The 21,415-nt window shown below is 45.5% G+C and overlaps 1 protein-coding gene across 3 annotated transcripts in view; it reads left to right on the forward strand.

Annotated features, from left to right (window-relative positions):
• Positions 1 to 19,036: 19,036 nt before the first annotated feature.
• The window catches only part of LRMDA (leucine rich melanocyte differentiation associated), a 936,738-nt gene continuing 934,359 nt past the window's right edge, over positions 19,037 to 21,415 (forward strand). For 2 of the 3 annotated variants that reach the window (XM_042856147.2, XM_065551697.1), the window contains exon 1: positions 19,037 to 19,341. In XM_042856147.2, the coding sequence (XP_042712081.1) occupies positions 19,312 to 19,341 (30 nt within the window). In that variant the 5' untranslated portion in view covers positions 19,037 to 19,311. The remainder of the gene's footprint in view (positions 19,342 to 21,415) is intronic. The other variant, XM_065551696.1, reaches the window with a different exon arrangement.

Consider the following 21,415-nt stretch of genomic DNA (forward strand, 5'->3'; position numbering starts at 1 on the left):
TCTCATAATCTATCCATAAAATGAGACTATTAATGTCTAACCATATGGGTATTGTGAAGTTTAATTAAATAATAAAGGTAAAATGCTTTGAGATCCTCTGATGAAAGGCACTGTACAAATGCCAAGTATTTTCTGTATTTTAAAGTAACCAGTATAAATAATAAACATGGATCATTATGAGCACATACTTTTATTTTTAGGAGCACATTTATTCATAATCTTTCCACTGGTAGACAAATTATAGCATTGAACAGTGAATACAATTTGAAAACAAGCAATAAAAGTAGAAAGGAAATTAATATCTATTTCCATGCACTAAAAGGAAAAGAGAAACATTAATAACCATTTCCCTGTAGATATAACCTTGCAGATGTTATTTCTAATCTGTCAACATATGGGTCTGTGAAAATGGCTACAATCATGTAAGAAGCCATTAAACATATAATGGAATCTCTTAAAATCTTCCAGTAGGCTTGTCAACTCTTCTGTTTGGTCACTTCTGTTTATACGTTTGGTGGTAGTTGAATGATTTGCTGTTTGCCTTTCTATTTAAAGCTTAGCTGATTTTTTAAATAACTTATGGTTTAGAACAGATGCTGTCAGCTTTTTTATATTGTGGAATTTTGATGAGATGTGCAAACCTCACACTGGGAAGCAGAGGGTTAAGGAGTACTCGGGGCCCAGTAAACTCCACCCAGCCACATCTGCTGGACATGCTCATAGTGGAGGTGGAGTTTAAAAGGGCACCACCCAGATCAGTCAGGGTGGTCAGTGCAAGGGAGTAGGCCTGCACTGGTAGCTCCTGGAGGGATAGAGTAGGAGTCCCACTCTGCCCCAGAACAGATGGTAATACAGAGCTGCAGTCTGCTGCTGAAGAGACAGCAAAGTCCCTGCCTGCAGGTGTGGGGAAGAACCTTTGGACCCCTTTCAGTTGAGTATGCATTGCAAGCCAATAGCTAGGCCTGCACTGGGCCTCCGGAGAGGTAGGGGGTGCAGTACCATTGTTCAGGCAACACCCCTAAACTGCCAGCTCCAGCGCTTGGGTGGAACCTGGTGCAATAGGAGGGCCTGGATTTCCCTACTGCCAGTAGAAGACTTGAGCTACTAGGTGCTACTGTAAGTTGCAGACTTGAACCAATAGGGCATGTAGGGAGCTAGTGCTCTGACCACTGGGGGATCCTTTCTACTCTTTGAAATTGAATTGAAAAAAAAATTCAAAACAGAAATTGTCTTGTGAATACCTTCCTCCCATGTGTAGTCAGGTGGACCACCTGTCAACCCATTTGCCAATGCATGTGCTCTGGTGGAAAAATAACATTAGGGAGGTATTAATGTTTAAGGCTATTTGTTACTGGGATTTGGCATCTGGAAATAAAGAGGAGGACTTAAGCACTGTGACACCAGACAGTTCTCCATGGATTATCATCCAGTTCTCTATAGACATGTGACAGGGTGGACTCAGGGTGCTACCACACTTGTCCCAGGAAAGGAACAGTAGAAGAGATTCCAAGCAGCCTAGAGTGGCTGCAGGGGAAGCAAGCAATCAAAGAGGATGCAGGGAGCAGCCAATCAGGGCTCAGGAGGCCATATAGAAAGGCGCTGCAGCAGCATAGACAGTCAGTGCTGTACTGGAGCTAGAGGAGTATAGATGGTGCTCCTGGCCAGCCAAAGGAAACTACAGCACCACAGTGAATAAAGTCATTTCAGGGTCAGTGCCAGATTTGAAAGAGTATTTTAAGTGACTCCTTTGTCTTATTTTTCTGTTCTGTAGTCCTGCTCCATGATGATATTTGTGGTGATGGTTTTGCACTTACTGGGTCCTGTCACATAAATTGTTTGCTTTTATTAGAGCAATTCAATGTTTTACTTAGCATACAATAAAGATAAAGCAATTAATGCACAAAAGTGTTACCAATCACAATATTTTTATTTTAAGTTTCCTGTCTTATTTGGATTGGAACCTTTTGTGGCATTGCTGTGGCTTTGGTTTTCAATAGTACATCTGTGACTGTCACTTTTAACTTTCCCTTTTCATTACAAAACTATGGCTGTGATCCTGCATTAACTTAAGTGGGGCTCTGCATGAGTACAGGATCTGCAGTAATTGATCCTAATGTAGCACCAGAGCCTAAATGAGTAATAACTAAGTGGACTACTGTGCCACTGACTCTATTTGTGTGACCTTGACTCCAGATAATAATAATCTAACCATAACCATTTTGTCATCAAATTAATGGTAATGAAAGGTGCTGCAATGTCAGCTTTGAAACTAAATACCTCAAGCCACCAAACAAGGTCAATATCAGTCATGTCCTTGCCAGCATACCCCCTGCCAATCAACCTCAGCTCCGATCTGGAAACATTACCTCTAGGCATCAAGGTTATTTTAACTTCTAAGCCCATTCAATCATTGCCCTTTCTGCAGAGCATGCCAACAGGGGTAGCCCGCTGGTGCTGACTGTGGGATGTGGCCACCTGTCCAGTGGGAACTACCTGAGTAGTGACCAATCAACTTCACATAGGATCCCTTTGGTCCTTACCAGTCTGGCCTGGATTCAAACAAGGAACCTAGAAGTGAAAACCTCTGTATTGAATCATCAACAGTCTCCTTCACCTTTACTTAGAAAACAAGAATCAGAAACAAATCTGCAGCTCTGAACTCTCTTCCTTTCTGTGATATTATAAATTGTCCTCAGTACACCAGCCAGGTATCACAACCTTTCCAGATATCTTCATACATATGGAGCCACAAAGACAATTCCACTGTTAAGCTGCTAAAACTCTTACATGGAAAATGGATATTGACCCCTCTCTAACTTCCAAATAAAGCAAAAAAAAATTCCTTTTACCTAAGAGATGAGGTAGCTGAGGTAGTATCTTTTATTGGACTAACTTCTGTTGGTGGAAGGTACAAGCTTTTGAGCTACACTGAGTTCTTCCTGAGGTCTGGGGAAGGAAGCAGTGTGTCTGAGCTAAATACAAGTTAGGACAGATGTGGGAGGTTGTCACTTGAAATGAAGTGGGCAATTGGGGGTTAGATTGTTCTAGTCCTTTTTACCTGACATTTCCTTTGTGTGAACTCTATCCAGAGGTCTCATCTGTATAGTTTTGTGACTATGTGGATAAAGCATAGCTGAGAGATGGAGTTTGAAACATGAGGTATACAGCCAGGGATACTATCTGGCTCCCAGTGAACAAGAGGTTAACTTCAACTCAGCTTCCCTTTCTTTTCCCCCATTAGAGTATGGGGAAGGCCTATAACAGCAAGCCCTGGGAAAGGAGGGAGCAGGCTGCCTTTGGGAAGGTTGGACTGACTTCACGCTTAGGGTCCTAAGACTGGGTTGAAGCACAAATGGGGATTTTTCTGTTTACTTTCTGCAGAGGTTAATTTAACTAATTTTAGTTTCTTGTTAAAGCACTAGCCCTTGGGGGAAATTCCTTGCTGACTGCTACTGGTTTTCCCTTTTCTGCTGAGTCATTCCACTCGCTTATAGGGGGGTTTCATGAAAAGTCTAACTTTCTTTTTCCACCCTGATCCTTAGGTGTGGCTGAGCGGTATTAGGTGCAGGACTGAAGAAGTGGGGGCAAAGGTTATTATGGGATAGCCATCAGACTGGGGAATCAGCACCCTCCTTTCAGTGGGTCTTCCTGCTTTACCCATCCCTTGCATGTGGAGTTGCCTTCTGAATCTGTGGGAGTTCAGTGATATCTAAGCTAGTAGAACTGTGTGTGCTAAGGGATCAGAAGCGATGCGTGAAGCATGAAAAGTCACTAACAAGAAGATGCATGAAGAGATAAATTAAAGTAAGCCACCCTCTTCCAACCCCAAGAGGTATTGCCTGTTATAGTCAGATTCACACCCACTCAGACTTGGAATTTACATGGCTATACACTTCACCTCCTGAATTTGTCTACTGTGTTCATCTCTTCCATCATTTGTGTGCGTGCATGCTCTCTCTAGTGCCTCCCTGGGTGATTTGGAATAATCTCTCCTTAGCCAGAAGGATTGCTGACTGAAAGTGGGTATGTAGGGAGTAAAGACGTAAGGTACTGGGGACTTGGAGAACACTCCTCCCTAAAAATCTACCTCTCAGTGTTGCTAATCCAGGCCCTGAACCTGAAATTTTGTGAGTGCCGTACTTGACTAGATGTGCTTTGAATTATTATTTGACACCTTCAACAGAAGTAAAAGCAAGTTTCTTTCTAAGACCCCTTAAGAAGTCTTTTTAACATTATTAAATACTCAGACATGCTACCCTTCATTCACCGTTTCTGGGACATTGATGGGAAAACCTCTTCAGTCATGAAGAAGTCAGCACATAGATCAGTGAGGTGAAGATGACTTTTAATGATGCAGTGTGAGCAAATGGTGCTCTTTGCTCCATAAAAAGCTCCAGAAGTTCAGACTATTATTTTGAATTCTACTCTTGTTTTACACTAAGTAGCTCCATAGATTTCAGTGGAACTGTTCCAGGTTGACAGATGTAGGGACAAATTCTACTCTTGTTTACAACTGCAAGATGAGGAACTAAAACTAGTTTCTTAAAGAGCTTAAGTTATACAGTGTCACATACACTAGTGACTTGTTCCTTGGTCTTTCTTCAGCAGTAGTAATATGCAACAGTCACTTGTGTGGGAGGCTGTAGTTCTGCATCTAACCAGCACAAAATAAGCCTCCTTTGTAGGCTCAAAGATGAGGCCTTGGGTGTAGAATCGAAACTGGGTTGGAATCAGTTTGCTAAGTTTAGGTACTTCCAGAGCTTGACCTAAACTCCTCCCTGCCTCATTCTAGCTTTTGCCTGAGTGAACTAGGGCATAGGGCCCTTTTTTAGTGGGAAGAACTCCTGGGTGAAGTTGCAGCAGTGCAAGGTGGCTGCAACTTCCACTCCATTGTGGGATCCTTAGGCATCCAGTGCAGTCTGAAAAGTGGGTGCCGTGGGCTAGGGAGCCGACATGATCAGGGGAGTAGGGAAATCTAGCCCATAATTGATGCAGACTCCTATGGAAAATAGAGTTACCTTATCTCTTGGAGGTTCCACCAGGAGAGTAGCAGTAGATAGGTGGCCTGGTCTCTCCTGGAGTACAGTGATGTTGACACATGAAGCTGCTGATTGTGTCTCCTTGGAAGTGTGGGTGTCAACCTGACTCCTTGTGCTATACAGCTCTGGCTTGTCCAATAGTTAGTGAACTAACATCGGCAGGGCTAGACGAATAGAGGTCTCACTTTGTGCTCAAGCACAAGTTCCCTTTCTGTTCAAGTACAAGCTGACCCCAGAAGCCACTTCCTTTGTTGCTTGATTTATTTATTTTTTTTAAACTTTTTTTTGTACGCTATCTGGGCATTACTGGAAACCATTTCATTTTGTGTCTGATTGTGAGACAGGCAGCCTCAGAGACTGGGGGAAGGAGGAAGAAATCAGAAAACATCTCACAATGAAAACTAAACCCCACCCCCACAGCCTATTATTTACAAGGGAACTGTGAAGGCTTAAAATTAGACCTCATCCCAGCTTTAATTTTTTGTAGCTCTGCCTCTCTGTTGCGTTCTTGTGAGCCAGCAGACATAAATGCAGACGAATCTGTTGCTTCAGTATTGCAATTTTCCTGCTCACAACAATGTAGCAGCCAATCTGGTATACACAAGTGTGTCATTCCTCACAGTGAAAGTCTGAACTTTGGGGTTGTTGTGAGTAGGTCATCTATGTAGAGAAACAGATCTGTATGTGTGTGTGTGTATACATATTCAATATATAATTATAATATAAATGGCCCCTAAATAATAGTTGCTGAACACTTTTCAATATAAAAAAATCTTTGACTTTTTTAAAGTGTTCCGAGGCCCACACAGTTAGCAACAAGCATTTGAAATTTGGCAGGGGGATAGTCCTGGCATCTGTTTTGCTGGCCTTGGGAAAATCTCTTTGGTTTTGGCTAAATTGTAAGCTGTTGGAAATCACCATTTCACCTTTGTGGTTTGTGTACTACAGTTGGTTTGGGCAGCATGCCAAAACCCCTGAACCTTCCAGAGCATTGTGTAGGCCCATCTCTGTGTCTGTCTTCAGCATTCTTCACACATTTGAACTACCAAATTGGGCTCAGACAAAATGGATCCTTCTCCTCCACTTTAGCATATCCTTTACAGATGGGAGTGTGCACTGCACTGGGAACCAAAGGACCATGAGTTCTAGAATTACTTCTGTTGACTGGGTTTAATCATTCTGTGCCCTTCATAATCTTTCTTTAAATTAAAGAGCCCCACTGAGGGGCTGCTCAGGATGGGACTAGAAAGAGGTACAATAAAGAGAAAGCATGTGTCAAGCTGTCTGGAGTGACTCTCGGATGTGAATTCCAGCCCCAGACCACAAACCCCGACAGAAAGGGCTACTTTTCTATAGTATTGCAAGTGTTGGTGGATCACTGGGAATATTTTAGCGACATCAACACAGGATGGTAAGGGAAAGTGCATGATGCATGCATCTTTAAGAACATGGGCCTGTTCAGAAAGCTGCGAGCGGGGACTTTCTTTCCAGACCAGAGGATTACCACTGGGGAGGTTGAAACACCAATATTGATTCTGGGAGACCCAGTCTATCACTTACTCCCATGGCCCATGAAGCCGTATACCAGCCACCTTGACAACAGCAAGGAGTGCTTCAACTATAGGCTCACCAGGTGCAGAATGACCGTTCAATGTGCTTTTGACTGTTTGAAAGGCTGCTGGTGCGGTCTACTCATAAGATTAGACCTCACTGTGTGTGTGGGGGGGAAATTCCCACTGGTTATAGCTGCCTGCTTGGTGCTTCATAATATCTGTGAAGCAAAGGGGGAACAGTTTCCACCAGGGTGGAGGGTAGAGTTGTCTGCTGATTTTTGAACAGCCAGATACCAGGGAGTAGCGAGGCAGTGGGCTACCCCACAGCCCCGCTGAGGGCCGAACCTCCCCTACTACCAATGTGGGCGGAGCCACCGGGTCCGGCGCCCGCCCCTCTGCGGGCCCCGACCCGGAAGTATAAAAGCCCGCCTGCAGAGCTCAGTGGAGCCTGGGCCGGTGGAGAGAGTAGATGTCCCTGGCCGAGCTCCCGCTTGGGAAACAGCCGCAGGCCGCGAGCAGCCTGCTGACTCACCGGGCCGGTCGAGCCTACCTCTCGCCAGGTACCCCGAGGAGGACTGGCCAAGCCTGCCCCGTGCCAGGTACCCCAAGGAGGACTGGCCAAGCCTGCCCCGTGCCAGGTACCCCAAGGAGGACTGGCCAAGCCTGCCCCGTGCCAGGTACCCCAAGGAGGACTGGCCAAGCCTGCCCCGTGCCAGCTACCCCGAGGAGGAGCCGAGCCGAGCCTGCCCCATGCCAGCTACCCCGAGGAGGAGCCAATGCTGGTGGAGAGCACCGATGACACTAAGACGGCCCAGGTACCATATGAGGGGGAGTGTGGAAGTAGCCCGGGGGCAGCCGACCCCAGTCTGGCTGCTGCACCGCCAGAGCCAATGTCAGCGTGTTGCGGCCAGGATCCCCACTGACAGCAGCGAGTTTCTGCCGCTGCTAGGGCCCTGGGCTGGGACGCAGTGGAGTGGGAAGGCCTGCGTCCCCCCTGCCACCCACTCCTTGGGTGGCAGACTCCCCCTCTTTCCCCTGGCCTAGAGAGGCTGGGTACCTGATTGACTATTTGCTACTGACCCAGCCCCTGCTACAAGGCCTGGGCTGCTGTTTGACTATTTGTTTGCTGCCCCGCCCTGACCTAGGTCCTGGGCCGCCCCAAACTGACCCAGCCCCTGCTTAAGGGCCTGGGCCGCTGCTTGACTATTGGTTTGCTGCCCTGCCCTGACCTAGGGCCTGGGCCGCCCCAAACTGACCCAGCCCCTGCTTAAGGGCCTGGGCCGCTGCTTGACTATTGGTTTGCTGCCCTGCCCTGACCTAGGGCCTGGGCCGCCCCAAACTGACCCAGCCCCTGCTTAAGGGCCTGGGCCGCTGCTTGACTATTGGTTTGCTGCCCTGCCCTGCCCTAGGGCCTGGGCTGCTACAAACTCTGACCCAGCCCCTGCTTAAAGGCCTGGGTATTTGCCTGACTGTGTGATTACTGCCCCACCCTGATTGAGGGCTCGGGGCTCTTTTCTGAGTGCAGCGAGGTGGTGGGCTACCCCACAGCCCCGCTGAGGGCCGAACCACAGCCCAAAACTACTACACAGGGCTATTAGAAAAGCTCAATGGGGAGCTATATGGCTCAAGAAGGCTTTGAAAGCCCAGTTTAATACTAAGCCAGAGTAACGTGTGTTGCTGTAATGTATCCTGCCTGGCATAGGTTTTGTTTTTGTTTTTGCACCCCGGTATGAACCTTGTAATGTGTGTAATGATATAACATTGCAAATGCACTTACTGCTATTGACTGTAAATGACGTCAGCCCCAGACAGCATATGCTGTGAACTAATAAAGATGATTTTTTTTCCCCATAAATAGACTTTTTTCCCCCAAACACATGCAAACAGACATATTTATAATTGAATGAAACTTTACAAATATAGGGAAGAGAATGTTTGAAGAGGAAAGAACAGTCATTTCCATTTCACAAATGCTGACCTGTGAGACACACAGTTGGTGCATGTGCAGCTGTGACTGCCTGTACTCTCCCCCGGGGTGGAGTGGTTAGGGGTACTGCAGCATCCCCAGACACCACACCGAGTGTGTGTGTGGGGGGGGCGGCAGGGATATGGAAACCTTGGAATGCATTTCTCTATGGGCTGCAGAGGGACGCAAGCACAGGTCTGTTGAACCTGAAGGTCAACAAAAGTCTCCAGCATGTCTGTTTGCCACTTGAGAGGCGCTAGCATCTTCTGCTTCACATCTCTCTCCTTTTCCTGTGCTTTTCTCCTCTCTGCATTATCCCTGTCCATTCTGTTTGCAAGGGTGATCCTCCAAACCCTGTGCTCAGAGTCTGAAGCACCAGAGCCTTGCAGGAGCTCTTGAAACATGTCATCCCACATCCTCTTCCTTCTTCTTAACTGGCTGAGCTGCCCTGATGGGGTGGATGCCCAGAGGTACTATTGTGGGTGTATTCATAGGATAAATAGAAACTTGGTATACTGAACTCACTGCCCTTGATCCCCACAAGTTACAAGCACTAAGTCTCTAAAGTGCCACAAGGACTCCTCGTTCTTTTTGCTGATACAGACTAACACGGCTACCACTCTGAAACCAAGCACTACATTCTCACTTCTCCTTGGGATTCATAGAGCATGGTAGCAGTGCAAGCTACAGTGAGAACGGCCTGGTGGGAGGGGGCAACTTGGGACAATAAGGGTGGGGGTAGCTCACAGGCATGAGTATATGCAGATAGGGCAATTGAAATGAATCCTGGCACTGTTGTCTACAGATGGTGGTAGTGGTGGTGATTTTAACTGATCGTTACCCTCATGAGTGAGCTGAAGCTCCTGCACTCGGCCGGCTGCAGACTGAGTCCATATTACTCCTGGGGGGAATTCTGTGCTGCAGAGCATATGCAGAATTCATGTCATCTGCAATTGAGGATGGAAATGACGGGACAGACAGAGCAGGGCACATGTGGCTGCTGGGGGGGCACAGACTGGGGTTCAGAAGAGCTAGTGGGAGGACACACTGGGGTGGGGCACAGGAGCTAGTGGGGTGACAGCATTGATCCAGGGGCTGAATGGGAGGGAGTACAGGGCAATAGGGGGTGTGGAGTTACTGAGTGAGGGGGTGCAGGGACACATGGGGATGGATGTGTCTGACTGAATGGGAGAGGCTAGGGGCCAGCCAGAGTCTGCATGGGGGAAACTCCTAACAATCCCCACCCACACCCAACACCACTTCCAGGATCACTCACAGGCTCTATCCCAGCAATTTCTTTCCTCTCCCTCAGCTCCTCCATTATCCCTGATTCCCTAAAGCCTTTGCACTGCTTCTGAGGGGTGCAGGAAACACACTTCTGTATTGTAGTTTAAATGAACGATTACTCAAAATTCTGTATTAAATGCCTAGTAAGAAATCTATTTGTCCAACATTTCACTAATCTTTTTTGTTGTCTGTATAGTTACAAACATACTTGCTGATAGGTATTTTGAAATAAATTACCAGAAGAATTGAAACTGGGAGGATTATATTGTGTTATCTTGACAAATAAAATATAGAATTTCTCAGAATTTTAAAATATGGTGTGCAGAATTTTTAATTTTGGGCCATAGAATTCCCTGGGAGTAGTCTGTGTGCTGCACTGGTGCCTGCTGAAGTAATTGAGTGGTATGGGAAAGTGTCCTACCATGGTGGAAGAAATAAGGCAGCTCTCCCCAGAAACCTGTGGCTGAGGATTGCAGATTACCTCCAGGAAAGTTTCCTCGAGATCTCGATGGAGGATTCACAGGACATCCTGGTGCACATAAACAAAGTGTTCTGCAGGGCCCCGTCTGCCTAACTGTACAAGGGAATGAGAAGCAGATAACTCTACCTCTATTGCCTATTCCCTTACCTCCTCTGGCATAATTTAAAAAGAGTAAATGAACAGATATTTTCTTGCACTATCAAAGCAAACAGCATACTTACCAGAGGTTCCTTCCCTGTATCAGACTTGCCAATTCTGGGCTGTAGAGACTCTGGAGTCAGGAACAGGTCCTGGCTCACTGCGCCACTGGATTCCACAGTCACCTGTCCCCCGTACTCCTCTTTCTCATTCAGCACCTCCTTTTCAATGTTCATTCTAGGGCCTGTGACTCTGACTCCTCCAAAGTATCCACAGGACTCTTGAAGGTGGTGGTGGTGAGTCTCAGCCAAGGATGGCTTGCAGCTCTTTGTAAAAGTATCCTGTCTGTGGCTCTGCATCAGAGTGACTGTTAGCCTCCCTTACCTTCTGGTACGCTTGCTGCAGCTCCTTGGCTTTCATGAGCCATCCATGCAGGTCTCTCTTGAGGCCCTTCTCCCCCATGCGCCAAGCAATCTGCTCATAGATATCAATGTATCTACAGCTGGATCGGAGCTGTGCCTATACAAACACGTGCGGGACGTCCCGTCGCTGGATAAATACGCCAAGGGGAGGTGATCCTGCATTTCATGGTGGGCTCCCCCAGTGCCGTGGTCAGCCAGGATCTAGCCCAGCTCCTCATCCAAGCCGGGCTGATGAAGAACAGTGAACCCGGAGAGCCCCCCTGCATGACCTCCACCGGCTTCCAGTTCCTGCTGCTGGACACATCCTCCCAGCTCTGGTACTTCATGCTGCAGTACCTGCAGTCCACTGAGACCCGGGGCATGGACCTAGTGGAGATCCTGTCCTTCCTCTTCCAGCTCAGCTTCTCCACCCTTGGAGAGGATTACTCGGTGGTGGGAATGAGTGACTCGCTGCTCAATTTTCTTCAGCTTCTTCTCCCCACTGACCCAGGATATCCACCACCTCCTGTGTACTCCAGGCAGGAGCACATCTGCATCGTGTAGCAGGCTTGATCAGCTGGACAGTTGCTAGGTGAGCTAACAGGAAATAGAATTTGAAAAGTTTGCAGGGATTTAATGGGGAGGAGCATGTACCTGGCTGCCGGGCGGTGTTCCCTCTAATTTTTTACATCCATGTGCAGAATGAATTTTGTTATGTGCACCAATATGGAGATGATGTGTGGCGGAAGTGGGGGTTGAGGGGTTCAGAGTGTGGGAAGGGGCTTGGGGCTGGGACAGAGGTTTGGGGTGCAGGGGGGGTGAGGACTCTGGCTGGGTGTGTGGGCTCTGGGGTGGGGCTGGGATGAGAGGATTGGGGTGCAGGACGGGGCTCAGGACTAGGGAAGCGGGTTGGGGTGGGGGGATTAGGGGTTTGGGCTGTCTGTCTCAGGGCTGAGGTGAGAGGACTCCCCCCAGCCCTCTCTCGCCACAGCAGCTTGGGACCAGGTGAGAGGTGCTTCTCCCGGCTGCAGCAGCTCGAGCAGGGCTTGGCTGGGCTGGGGGAGGGACTTCTCTCCCTGCCTGCCTGCACAGCCCTTGAGAGCCTGCTGCGCAACCGCACAGCTTACAGGGAACATAGCTGCCAGGCAGTGAAGTTCAAAATGGTGATCAAATCAGTCACCGTGGGGCATTGTGGGACACTTCCTGGAGGCCATTAAAGTCCATAAAAGTAATACAGTAGCTACACTGACACTGCATTGACCTAAGTACTAGACCTCTCACAGAGGTGGAGTTATTAAGTCAGCATAGTGGGTGAGTTATGTAGGCGGGAGTAATATTTTAATGTGGACACTTATAGAGTTAGGTCGACATAAGCTGCCTCTCATCGACCTAACTCTGTGGTGTAGACCCGGCCTTGGCAATGCTGCTCTCCTGACTGGGGCGGTGGGAGGGAGTGTTACAGTTTCAGAGCAAACACTTAAATATGACCTTATAAAATGGGATATAGATATAAGCAAGATAAATGCATGCAGCGACTCACAAGCATTTCATAAAGTCTAAACACATTTTTATATCTCTAATACCTATTTTAACAATACTAACACACAGGTGAGCCAGACTGGTGTCCAGCTATGCATTTGTCAGTGTTCAGTGTGGCCTAGGGGCCTTGGCATGAGCTGGCACCTGGTCTGCTAGCATCACTGCATGGTCTAATGGCTAGGGCATTACCAGGCTGGGGGACAGTCTCTGTGCCTTAATTCCCCATCAGTAGAAAGGGGATCACTTAACTTCCTCTGAGTGGTGAGTGTGAAGTGCTCAGATACCATTGTAATGGGGCTATATAAATAGAGTGAGAGTGAGTGATTCATTATACCAGCGGTTTTCAACTTTTTTTCATTTGCAGACCCCTAATAACTTTCAGATGGAGGTACAGACCCCTTTGGAAACATTAGACATAGTCTGCAGTCCTCCAGGGGTCTGTGGACCACAGGTTGAAAACCACTGCATTATACAATCAGGTTACATTTCCTTAGCACTATTTATCCTGTGTGCTGAATGAGGCAGGGGTCCTGTGGGGGAAGGGAATCCGTGTGTGATCATGTAATTAAAGACTATATCATAATGCATATTCACAAAGAGACAGAATTAAGTTGCACAGACAACCTTAATTCTGGCATTTCTTAATTGTCAAGCTCTTGACTTTGCTGCCTAAATTATCTTTTTTACATCAATTTTTTAAAATGTAGTAATACGTAGATGTATACAACATCACTACATGTGGTAGCAAGAGGAAGGACTTTGTATCCTGACATCTTTCAAAGCACTCAGCTCATGCTATACAGTACTGCATTATTTGTGAGCGGTAAAGATATATGTTCTATACCAAAATGCTACATTAAAAGAATGTTAGTAGAGTTACAAAGCCAAGCGCTCAAAAGAAGTTGGAAAGTGCTCAAATTAAGGTTGCCATGGAAGAAAATAGTGATCTGTGCTTGATAGCAAGCTTGATCTGTGCACTCAGACACCATCCACATGCTGATATCACATTGCACGCCATCTGATATGAAGAAATAATAAAAACCTGGCAAGGAAGGTTGTTTTTTTTTTTTATGTGGAGGCACTTGAGCCCTAACCAGATATGCAGAAAAATGTAGAGTCATATTGTGACTCAGGTAGGGTGACCAGATAGCAAGTATGAAAAATTGGAATAGAATGTGGGGGGTAATAGGCACCTACATAAGAAAAATACCCAAATATCAGGACTGTCCCTATAAAATCGGGACATCTGGTCACCCTAGACTCAGGGCAGAGTATATTCAAACAGTGAATTTGTTTAGAAGAGGCAGCAAATTAGACATCTCTCTAGCATCTATGTGATCTTCCTTCCCTGTGCTATCTGTAAATGAAATGTGAAATCCTTCTGTATTTAAGATAGGTGCATCGCTATTGAGCTATCTGCAATTCATATCACATGCCAGTTTCTTTATTTACAGTGGAGTGGAGGAGGAATTAATTAAAGATGCTAAAGAGAATCAACTTAATTAATTAGGAAATGCTTCAGCCAAGACAAGCCGCCACCCTGTTGTGGGAAAGGGTAAAAATCTGATTGAGATTCGAACTCAGAGTGAAAGTGAAAGCATCGATTTCTTTCTCTCTGCAGGCGAATATTTTGTGCTCTAGAAAAATGGAGAAGGATAAGGCAGGGCCATTGACTAAGGGTGTCCTATTCACACCAATGCAGAGGCATTATATACGCCAGTGCTTGGATGGTATATTACATATCCATCACTTCTCATTGGCTGTTTTTCCAGTTTGACAGCAGCTTTGTTCTAGAGTTGATAAACAGGCAGGCATGTGCATTCAATGTTTTGAAAAAGATCACACTGCAGTCATCTTAATCCCGTGAGTGCAAAAAACAAACCAAACAAAAAAACCCAGACCAAACCAAAAAACCTCCCAACAACAAACACCACACTACACATCCAGTTTGGATGTTCTTAGCCCCAAGTGTCATAGCACTAATATATCACACTGTCATACCAACATAGTCCATGTAATAAGGTGTATTGTCTGTACATGCATTAAAGGTTTTTCATACTGCTTAAACTTGGTTATCAATGACTGGTACACTGCATGTAAGTGGGGATAGTAACAATAGATTAGAGACTGGGAGGGAGAATTTACTTCCACCCAATGCAGATTGAGGGAGCTGTAGATAAGGCCATTATTCTCCTTTCTGGCCTGCTCAGTACACTTGAACAGCATATTTTGTTGTACTTTTATCTTGCTTTCATCATATTTATTTCCCCCTCTCCCAACTTCACAGCAGTGGTACTGAAAGGTGGTGTTGCTATCCCAAGGGAGACATTTTAAGTTAATTAGTTTGGACATCAAGCACCATCCAAGATGTCCATTTTTCTGTTCAAAAGACCTTCTCCTTTTTGAAGTTTAAAATTGATTCTCCAGTCCAGGGATTTTGTCTACATATACCAAATGGCCTATGGTACTCTACAAATAAAATTGATAATGGGCCACGTTTTGCTCTCTATTTTATCAGTGTAAAGAAAGAGGTTAAAAGAGGTGGGAGATAAAGGGAGGGTAAAAAGTAGGATATTTGCTCTGTTTTCACAATAATCCTGATAGAATTTGTTGTTCTTGTCATATGTAATTCGCTGACTTTGTATAATCCAAAAATAAGTACATGTACACTTTGTCAAAAGCATGCTGAGTGGTTGATTGGACTAGCAAATAGGCCTTGATGCAGAAATTCTTACTTAGTGCGTGATAGATAAAAATACTGTATCTAGAAGTGTTTATTCACCATAACTGAAGGGGCCTAACTACACAAGATACAAAGCAAGGGAGAATCAATTACACCTGTGCAAAGTGACTGCACTGTAGAAACATCACGTACTTGGGCAACACCATCAGCCAGGACATCTGGAACAAAATCAGTAAAGCCAGGAACACCTTCAGGAGCTTAAATACAGTCTGGAAATCATCAAAAACCAACACCAAAACCAAACTCAAGATTTATCAGCCCTGAATACTTTCAACACTACTTTATAGTGCAGAATTCTGGGAAATGAGAAAGTATGACATATCCAAACTGTCTTCATTCCATACAACCTGCCTCAGAAAAATCTCAAACCAAGATCTATTGACACAGTGCATCCAAGAGGATCTGAGCACCATCATTGCCAGGAGGTGTTGGAGATGGATCGGTCATGTGCTTCAGAGGGAAACTGATTCCATCACCAGAATAGCAATAAGATGGACACCTGAAGGCAAGCGAAAACGAAGCCACTCAAAAACAACATGGCAAAGAGCTGTGGAAGCCGAGCTGAAAAACCTGGAGCACAGCTGGGGAACCATTGAAAGACTTGCCAGAAACTGACAGGAGTGGAGGACCTTCGTCACTGCCCTAAGCACCAGAGGTGTAATAGGAACATGATGATGAAAGTGACTGAGAAGGGTAGTTAAATGTTATCATTTTATTTAACCATACTTGACTAGTGAAGGACCTGAGAGGGAGACTTTAAATTACCTGATCAGCTTGCTGTTTGGGGGCCGGTTTGGCCCCTGGTGAAAATTAGAGAAGTCTGAGGGCTCCTTTAACTTCCGGCCTCTTGCGCTGGCTCCTAAAGGACTGTTCCAGCTGATTCACTGGAGAGGTTTTGGGCTCTAGTCATTCTCTCTCATCCTCAGGCATATCCCTGATCTGACCTCTATGCTGGAGGGGCAAGAGTGGGTGGTATAGAGCTACCCTATGCCATTGAGGGGATTCTCTTCACACTGGGAGAATAAATTAAGACTCCAGTTAGCAAGGTACTTAAGCATGTGCCTAATTTTAAGCATGACTTCAAATGGACTACTCATGTGGTTAAAGTTACTCGTAGGCTTGGATCAACCAAATTGCACTTGCACAGGGACCCCATCTCAGGGGGGCCCCAGCCACTGAGGGGAGATACACTTGGCCAGGGTAGGGATGGGCTGGAGCATCATGCACAGTGGGCCAGAGTCAACAGCCCAGAAAGGGGAGCTGAACCAGCCCTGTGGGACAAGAGCCACTGTGGGGTGGGCTCCCTATCCTCACCCACTGGGATTTGCCAGGGGCAGGACCTGCTCCTCCTCCCCTCCACAGGGCTTCCATCCTTGGGGACAGGGAGTATGGAAGCAGGAGGGAGAAATTGCCATAGTTTTGTGGGGCCCCTAAATTCTTTAATTGGGTACTGGTTGGGTGTGTGCTTAAGTACTGGCTTGGGGGGCTGCTTTCCATCAGTGGCTCCTGATTTGGCAGTGTTTGGCAGGCACTTAGGGCAAATTACACAAAGGGCAAGGCAATAGAAAAGCAGGCCAGAAGTGATTTGTTGATTAGTTATGTATATTCTTGTTCTTAACATGTTAAATACAAATGCACTGGGAAAAATAAAAAAGATAAATAAAAGTGTTTAAATTGTCCTTAACCTATTTGTTTTCAGTTCCCTCCAGAAGAGCCAGAGAAAAAGGAGAGAATGAGACTGTAGTGAAGAAACGAGGCCACAGCTGTATCTACTATACTTCCTGATGGGGTTAAGAGACAGAGTAGCAAATACATTATTAGTTTTTCACTGTTTCATTGAATGAACTACAAAGACAGTTTTTCAGAGTAGCGTATATCCACCTAAAGAGGTGCACACAAAACTTATATCCCCTCTGAAACTTCCCATGGTTTCTGCAGAAATGATCTGTATCACAGTTTCAGGGCAACTGCACCTGGCTCCCCATCTGTGGTCACATTCAGGCTTCTGCCTCCCAGCCATCACTTCTCTTGAGCAAAGACCTGTTCCTCACTCCTTCGTGACTGGGGAATCTTTAAGGCTGCATAGTTCTCTACCTACACCTCCAGCAAGTCAGACTGCGTAAACATCCCAAGACTGCTCTTTGCTTTCTCTTTGAAGCCTATGAACAGCGCAATTGCCAGCAGTTACAAATGACCACACTGCTCTTTCTAAGCAACTTCATTTATTCTTAAGGTGAAAGCATTACACAGTAAGCTTATTACAAACAATAAAATAACTTACATGTATGCTAACAACCTTTCTAGAGACCACCCCAACTTCATCCTTGGGCTTGGGTAGGTGTCAGTCCTTCAAATCCACAGTTGGGTTTTCCTTCTGGATACAAGTTCATAGCAGGACACAGTCTGGGCAATTTAGCTATTTCTTCATATAGCTTGGACTTTTGATCTCCAGGCACAGGAACAGGTTACCAGCAGACAGTCACTTTCTCCTCAGGGCATAGCTTCAACTGGCTAGGTTTTTGCATAACTAGAAGTGGGGACTTTTCCTTAACCTCTCCCCAGGGATTCCCCAGGAAATTAATTTAAGATTGGTTGTCCCCAAAGTCCATTCTTCTCTGGCACATTTTCAATATAGTCCTGTTAACTCCCAGGCCTCACATCTGTCGTATCTCCTTCCTAGAGAGGTTACATACATTCCTGGCCTACAATAATACATAAACTTGTCATTTAATACAGTGGACTCCAAAGAAACTTAAACTTATTTCAATAAGGTTTTTCAAAGGATATAGTAGGACCTTGCTATAGCTGTCACACTCTGAACTATAGATTATCAATAGGGAGTCAGAAGGGAGTAGGTTTTTAAAGGTATTTAGGCACCTAAAGATTAGATAGGTGCTGAGTGGTATTTCAAAAGTACTTATGTGTCTATGGGCATTAGTTGCCTACGCACTTTTAAAATTCCCAATAGGAATCTTTAGGTCTGCAGCTTTAGGTACCTAATTGCCTTGAAAAATCTGGTTTGAGATCCTTACAGGAAGCCTTCAATATCACTATTCCATCCAACCCATTTTTAGCGATGCCATCCATCTATACGGGTAGCCCAGATTTTTCGTGGGTCGGTTTCTGTAAGGACTAATTTGCTATGCCTTTACGAGAGAATTCTAAATGTATTTCTGGTAGGATCTTATTGAATGCAAACAAACAAGTGTTCTCCAAGAACTAGCTCCAAACTCTATCTATGATTAACATCACTACAGTGGCATAGGATTTTACTGTGAAATACAGTGGGATTTTTCAAAACTTTCAAAACCATCTTGATGTTTTGGGGCCCCAAATTACTGAATTGGCTGGGAGTGCCCACTTCTGCTGGTGAAGGAGGTAGGGGAAGGAATTTGATTCTATGACAACTGTCCATTGTCTCTGCTACCATAGTGGGAGAACAAACCAACGCTGGACAATGGGGACTTAAGCAGTCACTTACAGTACTTCTTTCTCAGACCAGTCCTGGGGATGGTTTTTGTGTGTGTAAAGCAGTTATTTAAAACATTTTTGCTAACAAGTAGCTAGCCCTGGGATGCTGGGACCCCTGTTGTTGTTGATGGTGGGGTGGCTAGTAGCTGATTTTTGGCAGTAGGGGAGAGTGGCTGTTTTGGGGTGGGGGAGAGAATGGCTGGGTTCTTCTGCATTTTGAAGGTGGCAACCCAAAGGAAGCCCCTATACCCCCTGCCGGGGGCTCTGTGTGGGAAGCCCCCATCTCCCTCAGCTCAGCCCAGGCCCGGGGGGAGGGGCAGCCCTACCACCCCCGGCTCCACCTCCCAGTAGAGGTCCTGTCGGGGCGAGCCTACCAGCAGGTTGCGGGCAGACCCTGTGAACAGAGCCGGGCTTTGCATTGCAGCGCCGGTTCGCAAGTGGAAGCAGGCAGCTGTATTAGCAGAGCCGAGCCATGCTTCCGCTCGGGATCAGCTGACGAGTGAGGAAGTAGCAGCTGCAGCTGCTGAGCCCTTAATAGAGGCAGAGAGAGGAGCGCTGAGTGACTGACCCCCCCCCCCCCAAAAGCAGAGCCCCCCCCCCCGACTGAACCCAAACCAGCTAGCTACATTTCCCCCCCTCCCAAGAGGGTTGCAGCTGAGGGGGCATAGCCCAGGCCGTGTGTAGTGTGCAGAGATGGCAGGGGTCGTGGGAAATGGAGCTCAAGTAAGTGTCTGTGTCCAGCTGTTTGCAAATCCAGCAGTAGCACTTTTGGCGGGACTTTCCTTTCTCTTCTACAGCGTGCGTGTGTCTGGTCCGTCTCTTCAGGGCATGTTTTATTTGTAGTTGGAGATAGCCCCGTGCTTGGGGTTGTTTTTACTTGTATCCCCTCCCCGGAAAGAGCCCGATTTATTTATTTATTCTTCCTCTCCTTGCGCAGAGAATTGCCCCTCTTCCACACCTTGTCTTTCCTTTAACGTGGAGAGTCTGTCTGGTGGTGGTACTAGGCCTGCCTGGCTATTTTTCAGTAACTTTAAAAAAAAAAAAAAAAAAAAAAAAACCCAACCAACCAAACAAAAAACCAACCCTATCCCTTCTTAGTTGCAATTAATGGTGCAAAGGGCATGTGGGGGCTGGGAGAAGCTATTCTAGAGAGGTTAAAGGTGAATCAAACCTCTAGAGTTTAGTTTTTACTTGTTCAGTGTTCATGCACGTTAAGTTACTGGAGGGGAAAAAAACTGCACTGAAAAATTGCTTTAGTCACTTGCTTTTGCTGGGGTTAGACTCATGAAGTTTACCTTCACTTTATACTCCAATAAAATGTATCACTTACTTTAAATAAACTCTTATGAACATAATTGTCTGTCCAGGTGTAAATACAAAATGCTTTTACTCCTGAGAGGTTGTTATTAGTATGTTTCTCTTACATGAAAGACCCATAATCTACTAATGGTACAAACTCCAGCTTCTCTTCCCCCTCCCAAGCGGTAGTGCATTGTTTCTTTAATTGTATTTACAATGGATATGTTTTTAAATGTGTTTCCATGGGGAGCACTTAGAATGTGTTTCAGATCCGATGTTGCTCACACAATGGTAGGAGAAAGTTGTGATTTATTTATTTTATTTATTTTTACAAACATCACATGCAGCTGTTGTGAAATTAATACAGTGAATTATTGCTTCTAAAGACAGTTTACTGGCCACACCTATGGAGTTAAGTATAATTGTTAACCACTTCAGTACAGCTGTATGTTTTGCTGAGGCATTCCCACAGTCTGTCTGTACCTAGATATACAATATGTATCCATAGTGCATACAAGATTTGAAAAGGAAATAACTTTTTATTGCCTTTGTGTTTCTGTAAAACCCCTGATAGTTGTCATTTTACCTGAAATAGAAGCTTCCCTTTCTGTGGCTTGTGTCAGGCGTTGTAATGATATATTGTCTGGAGAGCTCAAGAGTTGGGAATGAGTTTATGGAGCTTTTCAGATAATAGAAAAGCCTATAAATAAATAGGTCATGGGTCAAATTTCACCCACGTTGGTAGTGCTTGAATGTCTTTAGCTTGTGAGGGCATCTTTTGAGATCTTCAGCTGGTGTAAATTGTCATCTTCTCCATTAGCTTCAGTGACAATTTACACTTGTTGAGAGAAACCACGATCACCCTTGTCACTAATAGGACCCAGACTGTCAGCTAAGTTTGAATGAGCCACGGAGAGTGCATAGTCCTTTGACCTTTTCGAGGACGAGGTGTACAAAGAAGATAAATCCTACCGCAAGGGCTGTGTGCATGGAGGGAGAAAGCTCATATTATTATTGATTGATCTGTATAATTTTTTTTTATGGATGATTAGAGGACTCCCCTTTCCAAAGGTTTTCACCTGTTCCAAAATCACTAATTTCTTTAAAGAATAAATGAAAATATGAGGGGGGAGGGGAATAAAATGTGTTCACTGTGCTTACTTTTAGCAGAGAAACACATGTTCTTCATATTATAATGTCATTTGCTTATGGGGAGACTTTCAAAGGGGAGTAAAGAACCCAACTTCCATTGCTTTTCTGTGGGAGTCAGGCACCGAACTCACTCCTTTGGCTTTAAATTTCCCACTTAAGAATTAGTGTGTGCCCTGTTTTTTGATCTGACCTTTGAAAAACAAAACACCTTTTATATGAAAATACTACATCATTGTACCAAGAGTGCTTCACAGCTAAACATTTCTCTAATAGGATCATTCCTTTTACAGATATTTTAGTCAAGTGAATTCCATGTATTGCTTCTAGAAATGGTGATTATGCAGGC

Source organism: Chrysemys picta, chromosome 7, assembly GCF_011386835.1.
Source record: "Chrysemys picta bellii isolate R12L10 chromosome 7, ASM1138683v2, whole genome shotgun sequence".
NCBI lineage: Eukaryota > Metazoa > Chordata > Testudines > Emydidae > Chrysemys > Chrysemys picta.